The sequence below is a fragment of the Ylistrum balloti genome, unplaced genomic scaffold (assembly GCF_031769215.1).
Source record: "Ylistrum balloti isolate Yb309-2 unplaced genomic scaffold, AGI_CSIRO_Ybal_v1 Utg369682, whole genome shotgun sequence".
NCBI lineage: Eukaryota > Metazoa > Mollusca > Bivalvia > Pectinida > Pectinidae > Ylistrum > Ylistrum balloti.
In genome coordinates this window covers 1-13229 of record NW_026781922.1, presented here as the reverse complement: position 1 = coordinate 13229, position 13229 = coordinate 1, and the positions used below count along the sequence as shown (strand labels likewise).

Genomic DNA, 13229 nt, shown 5'->3' with positions numbered 1-13229 from the left:
AATATTTGTATTTGTTTTAAGGATGTAATTAGATCATTAGTTGCTCTCCTGTTTTTAGATATTTCTTCTTGATGTGTACGGAGAATGGTCAAACTGTTCTCTACTACATGTTTTAAGCGAATTTGATTATTTTGAATATGATGGATATTATTTTTTATCGCGGAAAGGTCATCATCACTTGGGGTACCAAATAAAAATGAGAGTGCTTTACCTATAATCGGAATTAATGCACGTTTATTACGAACAGGGTTTGGTTGATATAAAGCTAACAAGTTTGCTATTTCCTGTTGGAGATGGTCATTATCCCTTATACACTTATGATATTCGTCCCTTATCTGAGCTATCATAGGAATTATTTCAGAGTTACGGGTGTTGTTAGTGTGATTACTTATCTCCTTATAAATACTGCCTAATGTTATATTTAAGTCTTCCATAAGATGATTATAGGGTTTCAGATCTAAAACAAATGTGACTAACCATTGCGACTTTGTCGTCGAAATTTCATTAACTTTATCAAAAATAACATTTTTTCGGATTAGAGATGATGAACTAACAGAATTCACGGAAAGTACCAAAAGGAGTAAGAGAATGTAAGTTGACATTTCTGTAAATAAATGTAAAAACGTGTAAATATAGGCAGTAGCTTTATGAATATATATTTTCTACAATCTACTGGTTACTTTCTTATTTCCTTATGAATGTACACTGTACAAGGAATACGATTTCAAAATAATAGTGTTCAAATAAGTGATTGAATGAAGTCTAATGTTTTTTTGTGTCAGTTGTAAAATGTTTTTAGGTTCTGATTTAAGTAAGCCCATTTTCCTTCTTAGTGACAAGACATCCGTTTTACGAGGTTTGGCTGATTTTGATCTTTTTGATATTCGTTTGTCCGGCCGTGTTTTATACCCAACAGTATTTACTGCGAAATTATCGAAATCATCTGACATGTATGTATTGTAGAGATGACCTTGTTCACTCTCAGTGTCACTTTCATTTTGCTCTGTGTCATTTCCCGTTACATCGGTTTCCATCTCTAGGTCGTAGTTGCTCTCTGACAAGTTGTTGGATGTACTGCTTTTCTCCTGATCCCTTTGATGAAGCTTGCGTAGTCTTAACCTTTGTCTCAATTCTGCAATTGGAATTGTGTCCTCTTCGTCAGAATTATCTCTTTCCTTTCTCGCTCTGTCTATCACTGCTTGTAGGGGTGGTAGGTCCTCCTCATCTGAAGTGTCATCGCTTTCTGGAGGAACAACGTATGCAGTTCTCCGTCCGACGGTTGTCTTTGGTCCATTCCTCTATATTGGCTGGACGTAAATGTCTCGCATGGGTTTTTGTCGTTTCTCCAGTGAGTTGACATTTTATTTTAAAGCTGACTGGACCCGTTTGTTCCAAAATCCTATAATAAGGTTTCCATTTGCTGTCTAACTTTGACTGTTTCTTGTGGTTTCGAAGGTATACTGGATCTCCAACCTTGAATTCTTCATCCTTGAGAACAGGACATGGAATGTGTTTATAGTTACAATGCATTCAGCTGTATCAGTGAGAACAGGACATGGAATGTGTTTATAGTCACAATGCATTCAGCTGTATCAGTGAGAGCAGGACATGGAATGTGTTTATAGTTACAATGCATTCAGCTGTATCAGTGAGAGCAGGGCATGGAATGTGTTTATAGTCACAATGCATTCAGCTGTATCAGTGAGAACAGGACATGGAATGTGTTTATAGTCACAATGCATTCAGCTGTATCAGTGAGAAAAGGACATGGAATGTGTTTATAGTCACAATGCATTCAGCTGTATCAGTGAGAACAGGACATGGAATGTGTTTATAGTCACAATGCATTCAGCTGTATCAGTGAGAACAGGACATGGAATGTGTTTATAGTTACAATGCATTTGGGCTAGGTTTTATTGGTTTTATTAGAAACTGTCCATGCCACGACGAAATGAATCAAATTAATATTTTGGCACACTATTCGTTTTGTTTTTCGTTACACATTGTCATTGTTTAAAATAAAGGTTGAGACCGCTGTACTTTTAAGAGAGTTTTCACCTGGTCAAGATGGACTCGGGGCCGTCTAATACAGATTCCTGTGTATGTGGGAAATGTTCGCCTATAGTTTGTAAGGTGAGTGTGGACCACTTTTAATGTCCATGAAAAACGTACACGAACACGTTGAGCCCTGTTTGATGACGGAGAAAAATCAAAATTGGGCGAAATAAATCTAGATATATAGGTGCCATTGGAAATCACGATGGGACTGTTCCCTAATGAAACACTTCTCATAATTTCAAATATCAAAGAATTTAAAAAGAACATCAAGTAGATGCGTACATTCTGAACTCGTGCCAATCTTCGAATTTAAACGTTTGGAACTTTTGTCCACCAGCAGTATCTACTTTTATGTAACCTTAAATAATAATACAAAAGGCACACACGAGAATATCGCGAATATTCCTCGACAGTTTCAAAATTAGATACGAGATAAATCAATGGAATTAAATTCTAACAGAGAGTCGAAATGATAAAGCGTTATTCCACTTAAACAATGCTGACATCATCTTGTAAAACAACACATATTTAAATTACATGACATAGAAACCGTTAAAATTTCCAGAGGGATATCAACAATTAGGGTCATATGAGGACGGATGTCAAGAAGGACACCAACAATGGAAAATTTCAAGGTAATGTTCTGCAAACAATGTATCACTGCCACATACGTGTATAACAGTAAAATCTTCGGCATTATATACAAATACAAAAGTACCAACACAGATTTCAGTTGAGATCAATTAAACACCATACAAGCAGGTAAATATCATTCAAGGTTCAAAATTTCCCGTTTTGATTTTGGTGCCAATATAAACACGCAAAAACCATACTTTAACCACACAAAATTGAAAAAAAACTATTCGATATCATATAATGACAAGATATTACTTGTTTGTTGAAATGGTGAGTAAGTGACTTTGCCATGCTGCCCTTAGATCATTTGCATTTCTGTACCCGTGGGAGGCTAACACAGTAGTGAAGTCCTCGTGGTATAGGACAGCCTCACCCACTCTCACACCTGGATGATGAACGGGTTTAATGTTGAGTTTGTAAGCAACGATAGCTATGAAAACGTCATCAAACTTAAACATTTTAGTATACTGAATACCGATTTGGAGTCTTTTAACAACGTCCATCGACATAATGATAGCTCCGGCGCTAAGGAAGGGTGGATACCTGTCAAATGGGTAATCTTCAAAAGACATATACCATTTCTGGTGTAGGCATCTCTGTGGGTAGGTGTTCCATACGTGGCCAGCATATAGGGAACTGTACATATTTTGTGGTAGTCCATGCAGATAAGCTAACAGGTAATCCGTAGCTATGTAGAAATCATCGTCCACCAACATAACAAATTTAGCTTTAGAGCAGTATTTAACACACCAATTGATACCTCCAATGGTTTTATAGGTATTGTTGTAGTAGTTATCAACGTAAGTCATCTCTAAGATATCCTGATGCATCTCTTTTTCAATTGACAGACGATTGTTGACGTCATAATTAGACGTTTTTGCAAGCAAGAAAACATGCCGGATAATATGTTTCCTAACATACATCGTATTTGTCCATGTTTCACGTATAGCTTTTCTTTGATCAAAATTTCTCGGTGCAGATTTGATCATAAACAAAAGAAATATTTCATTTGATGATCCACAAATATTTGGTATTGGTTTCAAATACGAATAAGGATATATATTGATAGGTTTAAACATTTTATATCCTTTTTCGTTGACGTCTTCGACTAACTTTGTGAAGTCAATGTTGAGAGGATAACCAATCATACGGTCGGGGAGTGCTTTCTGCATTGGATACACTTTTAAGGAATTGATGCATTTGTGATGCCGTAACACCACAATGTATAAAAGTATGACAAGAACTGCTGATAATGATAAGAAACCTTTAACAGCTTTGCAACGTCTAAATCTCCACACCCTCATAATGACCTTTAAAGGGAAAGAATGTACTGGTATAATATCGCTATGATATGCCGTGGTAAATTTCTAACGAAAGACTCCAGTCGTAGACGTTGATGGTCGTCAACACAACATCTGATTATCCCGGACGATGTTATTTCTACCGGTATTTTTATCTGTCAAGCCTTGAAATTTGAACGACCTTGTCAATTCATCAATACATATAAAATCTGACAGCAGTATTAATGAAGAAATTAGTTATCAGTTGATGGAGCGAGACAGAAGTCCACGTCTTCCTAACGGAAGGCTTTCTATATTCCACAGAAGTCCACGTCTTCCTACCGGAAAGCGTTCTATATTCCACAGACGTCCACGTCTTCCTACCGGAAGGCGTTCTATATTCCACAGAAGTACACGTGTTCCTACCGGAAGGCGTTCTATATTCCACAGAAGTACAAGTATTCCTAACGGGAGGCGTCCTATATTCCACAGAAGTACAAGTATTCCTAACGGGAGGAGTCCTATATTCCACAGAAGTACACTTGTTCCTATTGAATTGGTTCTATTACGACAAATGTTCCTCTTTGATATCGCAGATCACCCTTCGACTTCGAATGTACCTGGAACAGTGTAAATACAAGGTAAGTTATCCCTCTACAGACGATGTACCTGTAACAGTGTAAATCAAGGAAAGTTATCCCTCTATGGACGATGTACCTGGAACAGTGTAAATAAAAGGTAGGTTATACCTCTACAGACGATGTACCTGTTACAGTGTAAATAAAGGGTAGATCATCATTCTACAGACGATATACCTGTAACAGTGTAAATAAAAGGGTAGGTTATCCCACTACAGACGATGTACCTGAAACAGTATAATAAAGGATAGATTATACCTCTACAGACGATGTGCCTGAAACAGTGTAATGAAGGTTAGATTTTCACTCTACAGACGATATACCTGGAACAGTGTAAATAAAGGGTATGTTATCCCACTACATACGATGCACATGTAACAGTGAAAATAAAGGGTAGACCATTCCTCTACAGACGATGTACCTGGAACAGTGTAAATAAAGGGTAGATTATCCCTCTATAGACGATGTACCTAGAACAGTGTAAATAAAGGGTAGATTATCCCTCTATGGACGATGTACATGGAACAGTGTAAATAAAAGGTAGGTTATCCCTCTACAGACGATGTACCTGTAACAGTGTAAATAAAGGGTAGATTATCCCTCTGCAGACAATATACCTGGAACAGTGTAAATAAAGGGTATGTTATCCCTCTACAGACGATGTACATGTAACAGTGTAAATAAAGGGTAGACCATTCCTCTACAGACGATGTACCTGAAACAGTGTAAATAAAGGGTATATTATCCCTCTACAGACGATGTACCTGTAACAGTGTAAATAAAGGGAAGATTATCCCTCTATGGACGATGTACCTAGAACAGTGTAAATAAAGGGTAGGTTATCTCTCTACAGACGATGTACATGTAACAGTGTAAATAAAGGGTACACCATTCCTCTACAGACGATATACCTGTAACCGTGTAAATAAAGGGTAGATTATCCCTCTGCAGACGATGTACCTGTAACAGTGTAAATAAAGGGTAGGTTATCTCTCTACAGACGATGTACCTGTAACAGTGTAAATAAAGGGTAGATTATCCCTCTATGGACGATGTACCTAGAACAGTGTAAATAAAGGGTAGATTATCCCTCTGCAGACGATATACTTGGAACAGTGTAAATAAAGGGTATGTTATCCCTCTACAGACGATGTACCTGTAACAGTGTAAATAAAAGGGTAGGTTATCCCACTACAGACGATGTACCTGAAACAGTATAATAAAGGATAGATTATCCCTCTACAGACGATGTACCTGTAACAGTGTAATAATGGTTAGATTTTCACTCTACAGACGATATACCTGGAACAGTGTAAATAAAGGGTATGTTATCCCACTACATACGATGCACATGTAACAGTGAAAATAAAGGGTACACCATTCCTCTACAGACGATATACCTGCAACCGTGTAAATAAAGGGTAGATTATCCCTCTGCAGACGATGTACCTGTAACAGTGTAAATAAAGGGTAGACCATTCCTCTACAGACGATGTACCTGTAACAGTGTAAATAAAGGGTAGATTATCCCTCTATGGACGATGTACCTAGAACAGTGTAAATAAAGGGTAGATTATCCCTCTGCAGACGATATACCTGGAACAGTGTAAATAAAGGGTAGGTTATCCCTCTACATACGATGTACATGTAACAGTGTAAATAAAGGGTAGACCATTCCTCTACAGACGATGTACCTGGAACAGTGTAAATAAAGGGTAGATTATCCCTCTACAGACGATGTACCTGTAACAGTGTAAATAAAAGGTAGATTATCCATCTATGGACGATGTACCTAGAACAGTGTAAATAAAGGGTAGGTTATCTCTCTACAGACGTTGTACATGTAACAGTGTAAATAAAGGGTACACCATTCCTCTACAGACGATGTACCTGTAACCGTGTAAATAAAGGGTAGATTATCCCTCTGCAGACGATATACCTGTAACAGTGTAAATAAAGGGTAGGTTATCCCTCTACCGAGATGTACATGTATGTAAATAAAGGGTTGACCTGTAACAGTGTAAATAAAGGGTAGGTTATCTCTCTACAGACGATGTACCTGTAACAGTGTAAATAGAGGGGAAGTTATCCCTCTATGGACGATGTACCTGTAACAGTGTAAATAGATTATCCCTCTATGGAAGGGTAACAGAGTTATCCCTCTATGACAATGTACCTGTAACAGTGTAAATAAAGGGTAGGTTATACCTCTACAGACGATGTACATGTAACAGTGTAAATAAAGGGTAGACCATTCCTCTATCCCTCTATGGACGATGTACCTGTAACAGTGTAAATAAAGGGTAGATTATCCCTCTATGGACGATGTACCTGTAACAGTGTAAATAAAGGGTAGGTTATCTCTCTACAGACGATGTACATGTAACAGTGTAAATAACGGGTACACCATTCCTCTACAGACGATGTACCTGTAACAGTGTAAATAAAGGGTAGATTATCCCTCTGTAATATACCTGTAACAGTGTAAATAAAGGGTAGGTTATCCCTCTACCGACGATGTACCTAGAACAGTGTAAATAAAGGGTAGGTTATCTCTCTGCAGACGATGTACCTGTAACAGTGTAAATAAAGGGTAGATTATCCCTCTATGGAAGATGTACCTGTAACAGTGTAAATAAAGGTTAGGTTGTCCTTCTATAGACGATGTACCTGTAACAGTGTAAATAAAGGGTAGGTTATACCTCTACAAACGATGTACCTAGAACAGTGTAAATAAAGGGTAGATTATCCATCTATGGACGATGTACATGGAACAGTGTAAATAAAGGGTAGGTTATCCCTCTACAGACGATGTACCTAGAACAGTGTAAATAAAGGGTAGACCATCATTCTACAGACGATGTACCTGTAACAGTGTAAATAAAGGGTAGATTATCCCTCTGCAGACGATGTACCTGGAACAGTGTAAATAAAGGTTAGGTTATCTCTCTACAGACGATGTACATGTAACAGTGTAAATAAAGGGTACACCATTCCTCTACAGACGATGTACCTGTAACAGTGTAAATAAAGGGTAGATTATCCCTCTACAGACGATGTACCTGTAACAGTGCAAATAAAGGGGAAGTTATCCCTCTATGGACGATGTACCTGGAACAGTGTAAATAAAGGGTAGGTTATCTCTCTGCAGACCCTGTAACAGTTTAAATAAAGGGTAGACCATTCATCTACAGACGATGTTTCTGGAACAGTGTAAATAAAGGGTAGATTATCCCTCTATGGACGATGTACCTAGAACAGTGTAAATAAAGGGTAGATTATCCCTCTGCAGACGTTATACCTGGAACAGTGTAAATAAAGGGTAGGTTATCCCTCTACAGACGATGTACATGTAACAGTGTAAATAAAGGGTAGACCATTCCTCTACAGACGATGTACCTGTAACAGTGTAAATAGAGGGTAGAAGTTATCCCTCTATGGACGATGTACCTGGAACAGTGTAAATAAAGGGTAGGTTATCCCTCTGCAGACGATGTACCTGTAACAGTGTAAATAAAGGGTAGATTATCCCTCTATGGACGATGTACCTAGAACAGTGTAAATAAAGGGTAGATTATCCCTCTGCAGACGATATACCTGGAACAGTGTAAATAAAGGGTAGGTTATCCCTCTACATACGATGTACATGTAACAGTGTAAATAAAGGGTAGACCATTCCTCTACAGACGATGTACCTGGAACAGTGTAAATAAAGGGTAGATTATCCCTCTACAGACGATGTACCTGTAACAGTGTAAATAAAAGGTAGATTATCCATCTATGGACGATGTACCTAGAACAGTGTAAATAAAGGGTAGGTTATCTCTCTACAGACGTTGTACATGTAACAGTGTAAATAAAGGGTACACCATTCCTCTACAGACGATGTACCTGTAACCGTGTAAATAAAGGGTAGATTATCCCTCTGCAGACGATATACCTGTAACAGTGTAAATAAAGGGTAGGTTATCCCTCTACCGACGATGTACATGTAACAGTGTAAATAAAGGGTTGACCATTCCTCTACAGACGATGTACCTGTAACAGTGTAAATAAAGGGTAGGTTATCTCTCTACAGACGATGTACCTGAAACAGTGGAAATAGAGGGGAAGTTATCCCTCTATGGACGATGTACCTGGAACAGTGTAAATAAAGGGTAGATTATCCCTCTATGGAAGATGTACCTGTAACAGAGTAAATAAAGGTTAGGTTGTCCTTCTACAGACGATGTACATGTAACAGTGTAAATAAAGGGTAGACCATTCCTCTACAGACGATGTACCTGGAACAGTGTAAATAAAGGGTAGATTATCCCTCTATGGACTGTACCTGTAACAGTGTAAATAAAGGGTAGATTATCCATCTATGGACGATGTACCTAAAACAGTGTAAATAAAGGGTAGGTTATCTCTCTACAGACGATGTACATGTAACAGTGTAAATAAAGGGTACACCATTCCTCTACAGACGATGTACCTGTAACAGTGTAAATAAAGGGTAGATTATCCCTCTGCAGACGATATACCTGTAACAGTGTAAATAAAGGGTAGGTTATCCCTCTACCGACGATGTACCTAGAACAGTGTAAATAAAGGGTAGGTTATCTCTCTGCAGACGATGTACCTGTAACAGTGTAAATAAAGGGTAGATTATCCCTCTATGGAAGATGTACCTGTAACAGTGTAAATAAAGGTTAGGTTGTCCTTCTATAGACGATGTACCTGTAACAGTGTAAATAAAGGGTAGGTTATACCTCTACAAACGATGTACCTAGAACAGTGTAAATAAAGGGTAGATTATCCATCTATGGACGATGTACATGGAACAGTGTAAATAAAGGGTAGGTTATCCCTCTACAGACGATGTACCTAGAACAGTGTAAATAAAGGGTAGACCATCATTCTACAGACGATGTACCTGTAACAGTGTAAATAAAGGGTAGATTATCCCTCTGCAGACGATGTACCTGGAACAGTGTAAATAAAGGTTAGGTTATCTCTCTACAGACGATGTACATGTAACAGTGTAAATAAAGGGTACACCATTCCTCTACAGACGATGTACCTGTAACCGTGTAAATAAAGGGTAGATTATCTCTCTGCAGACGATGTACCTGTAACAGTGCAAATAAAGGGGAAGTTATCCCTCTATGGACGATGTACCTGGAACAGTGTAAATAAAGGGTAGGTTATCTCTCTGCAGACGATGTACCTGTAACAGTTTAAATAAAGGGTAGACCATTCATCTACAGACGATGTTTCTGGAACAGTGTAAATAAAGGGTAGATTATCCCTCTATGGACGATGTACCTAGAACAGTGTAAATAAAGGGTAGATTATCCCTCTGCAGACGTTATACCTGGAACAGTGTAAATAAAGGGTAGGTTATCCCTCTACAGACGATGTACATGTAACAGTGTAAATAAAGGGTAGACCATTCCTCTACAGACGATGTACCTGTAACAGTGTAAATAGAGGGGAAGTTATCCCTCTATGGACGATGTACCTGGAACAGTGTAAATAAAGGGTAGGTTATCCCTCTGCAGACGATGTACCTGTAACAGTGTAAATAAAGGGTAGATTATCCCTCTATGGAAGATGTACCTGTAACAGTGTAAATAAAGGTTAGGTTGTCCTTCTATAGACAATGTACCTGTAACAGTGTAAATAAAGGGTAGGTTATACCTCTACAAACGATGTACCTAGAACAGTGTAAATAAAGGGTAGATTATCCATCTATGGACGATGTACATGGAACAGTGTAAATAAAGGGTAGGTTATCCCTCTACAGACGATGTACCTAGAACAGTGTAAATAAAGGGTAGACCATCATTCTACAGACGATGTACCTGTAACAGTGTAAATAAAGGGTAGATTATCCCTCTGCAGACGATGTACCTGGAACAGTGTAAATAAAGGTTAGGTTATCTCTCTACAGACGATGTACATGTAACAGTGTAAATAAAGGGTACACCATTCCTCTACAGACGATGTACCTGTAACCGTGTAAATAAAGGGTAGATTATCTCTCTGCAGACGATGTACCTGTAACAGTGCAAATAAAGGGGAAGTTATCCCTCTATGGACGATGTACCTGGAACAGTGTAAATAAAGGGTAGGTTATCCCTCTACAGACGATGTAACTGTAACAGTGTAAATAAAGGGTAGGTCATCCCTCTACAGACGATGTACCTGTAACAGTGTAAATAAAGGGTAGATTATCCCTCTACAGACGATGTACCTGTAACAGTGTAAACAAAGGGTATATTATCCCTCTACAGACGATGTACATTTAACAGTGTAAATAAAGGGTAGGTTTTCCCTCTACAGACGATGTACATGGAACAGTGTAAATAAAAGGTAGGTTATCCCTCTACAGACGATGTACCTGTAACAGTGTAAATAAAGGGTAGGTTATCCATCTACAGACGATGTAACTGTAACAGTGTAAATAAAGGGTAGGTTATCCCTCTACAGACGATGTACCTGTAACAGTGTAAATAAAGGGTAGACCATTCCTCTACAGACGATGTACCTGTAACAGTTTAAATAAAGGGTAGACCATTCCTCTACAGACGATGTTCCTGGAACGGTGTAAATAAAGGTAGGTTATCCCTCTACAGACGATGTACCTGTAACAGTGTAAATAAAGGGTAGGTTATCTCTCTGCAGACGATGTACCTGTAACAGTTTAAATGAAGGGTAGACCATTCCTCTACAGACGATGTTTCTGGAACAGTGTAAATAAAGGGTAGATTATCCCTCTATGGACGATGTACCTAGAACAGTGTAAATAAAGGGTAGATTATCCCTCTGCAGACGTTATACCTGGAACAGTGTAAATAAAGGGTAGGTTATCCCTCTACAGACGATGTACATGTAACAGTGTAAATAAAGGGTAGACCATTCCTCTACAGACGATGTACCTGGAACAGTGTAAATAAAGGGTAGATTATCCCTCTATGGACGATGTACCTGTAACAGTGTAAATAAAGGGTAGATTATCCATCTATGGACGATGTACCTAGAACAGTGTAAATAAAGGGTTAGGTTATCTCTCTACAGACGATGTACCTGTAACAGTGTAAATAAAGGGTAAATAAAGGGTGTAAATAAAGGGTATTCCTCTACAGACGATGTACCTGTAACAGTGTAAATAAAGGGTAGATTATCCCTCTCGATGTACCTGGAACAGTGTAAATAAAGGGTAGTTATCCTGTACCTGTACAGTGTAAAACAGTGTAAAGGGGTAGGTTATCCCTCTATAGACGATGTACCTGTAACAGTGTAAATAAAGGGTAGGTTATCCCTCTATGTACAGGTGTAGTAACAGTGTAAATAAAGGGTAGATTATCCTCTACAGACGATGTAAATAAAGTACCTGTAACAGTGTAAATAAAGGGTAGGTTATCCCTCTATGGACGAACAGTGTACCTAAAGGGAACAGTGTAAATAAATAGAGGGTAGGTTATCCCTCTACCTGAACAGTGTAAATAAAGTATCTGTAACAGTGTAAATAAAGGGTAGATTATCCCTCTATGGAAGATGTACCTGTAACAGTGTAAATAAAGGTTAGGTTGTCCTTCTATAGACGATGTACCTGTAACAGTGTAAATAAAGGGTAGGTTATACCTCTACAGACGATGTACCTAGAACAGTGTAAATAAAGGGTAGATTATCCATCTATGGACGATGTACATGGAACAGTGTAAATAAAGGGTAGGTTATCCCTCTACAGACGATGTACCTAGAACAGTGTAAATAAAGGGTAGACCATCATTCTACAGACGATGTACCTGTAACAGTGTAAATAAAGGGTAGATTATCCCTCTGCAGACGATGTACCTGGAACAGTGTAAATAAAGGTTAGGTTATCTCTCTACAGTGTACATGTAACAGTGTAAATAAAGGGTACACCATTCCTCTACAGACGATGTACCTGTAACCGTGTAAATAAAGGGTAGATTATCTCTCTGCAGACGATGTACCTGTAACAGTGCAAATAAAGGGGAAGTTATCCCTCTATGGACGATGTACCTGTAACAGTGTAAATAAAGGGTAGATTATCCCTCTACAGACGATGTACCTGTAACAGTGTAAACAAAGGGTATATTATCCCTCTACAGACGATGTACATTTAACAGTGTAAATAAAGGGTAGGTTATCCCTCTACAGACGATGTACCTGGAACAGTGTAAATAAAAGGTAGGTTATCCCTCTACAGACGATGTACCTGTAACAGTTTAAATAAAGGGTAGACCATTCCTCTACAGACGATGTTCCTGGAACGGTGTAAATAAAGGGTAGGTTATCCCTCTACAGACGATGTACCTGTAACAGTGTAAATAAAGGGTAGGTTATCTCTCTGCAGACGATGTACCTGTAACAGTTTTAATAAAGGGTAGACCATTCCTCTACAGACGATGTACCTGTAACAGTGTAAATAAAGGGTAGATTATCCCTCTATGGACGATGTACCTAGAACAGTGTAAATAAAGGGTAGATTATCCCTCTGCAGACGATATACCTGGAACAGTGTAAATAAAGGGTAGGTTATCCCTCTACATACGATGTACATGTAACAGTGTAAATAAAGGGTAGACCATTCCTCTACAGA

General features: G+C 38.4%; 1 protein-coding gene across 1 annotated transcript; it reads right to left on the bottom strand.

The window, feature by feature from the left end:
• Positions 1-549: 549 nt before the first annotated feature.
• On the bottom strand, positions 550-3998 carry LOC132564814 (beta-1,3-galactosyltransferase brn-like). The gene is made up of 3 exons (XM_060229442.1): positions 2978-3998; positions 910-1243; positions 550-604 (listed from the first exon to the last, which is right to left on the bottom strand). The coding sequence occupies exons 1-3, from the start codon at positions 3996-3998 to the stop codon at positions 550-552; spliced, it is 1410 nt and encodes a 469-aa protein (XP_060085425.1).
• Between the last annotated feature and the right edge of the window lie 9231 nt (positions 3999-13229).

Bases quoted from the DNA above. Each gene is read 5' to 3' on its own strand.
- LOC132564814 (XM_060229442.1), bottom strand. From the start codon at position 3,998: ATGAGGGTGTGGAGATTTAGACGTTGCAAAGCTGTTAAAGGTTTCTTA. The intron at 1,244-2,977 runs GTCACTTACTCA...TTGTTCCTCCAG, and splicing joins TCTAAGGGCAGCATGGCAAA to AAAGCGATGACACTTCAGAT. The intron at 605-909 runs GTATAAAACACG...ATTTATTTACAG, and splicing joins TTCGCAGTAAATACTGTTGG to AAATGTCAACTTACATTCTC.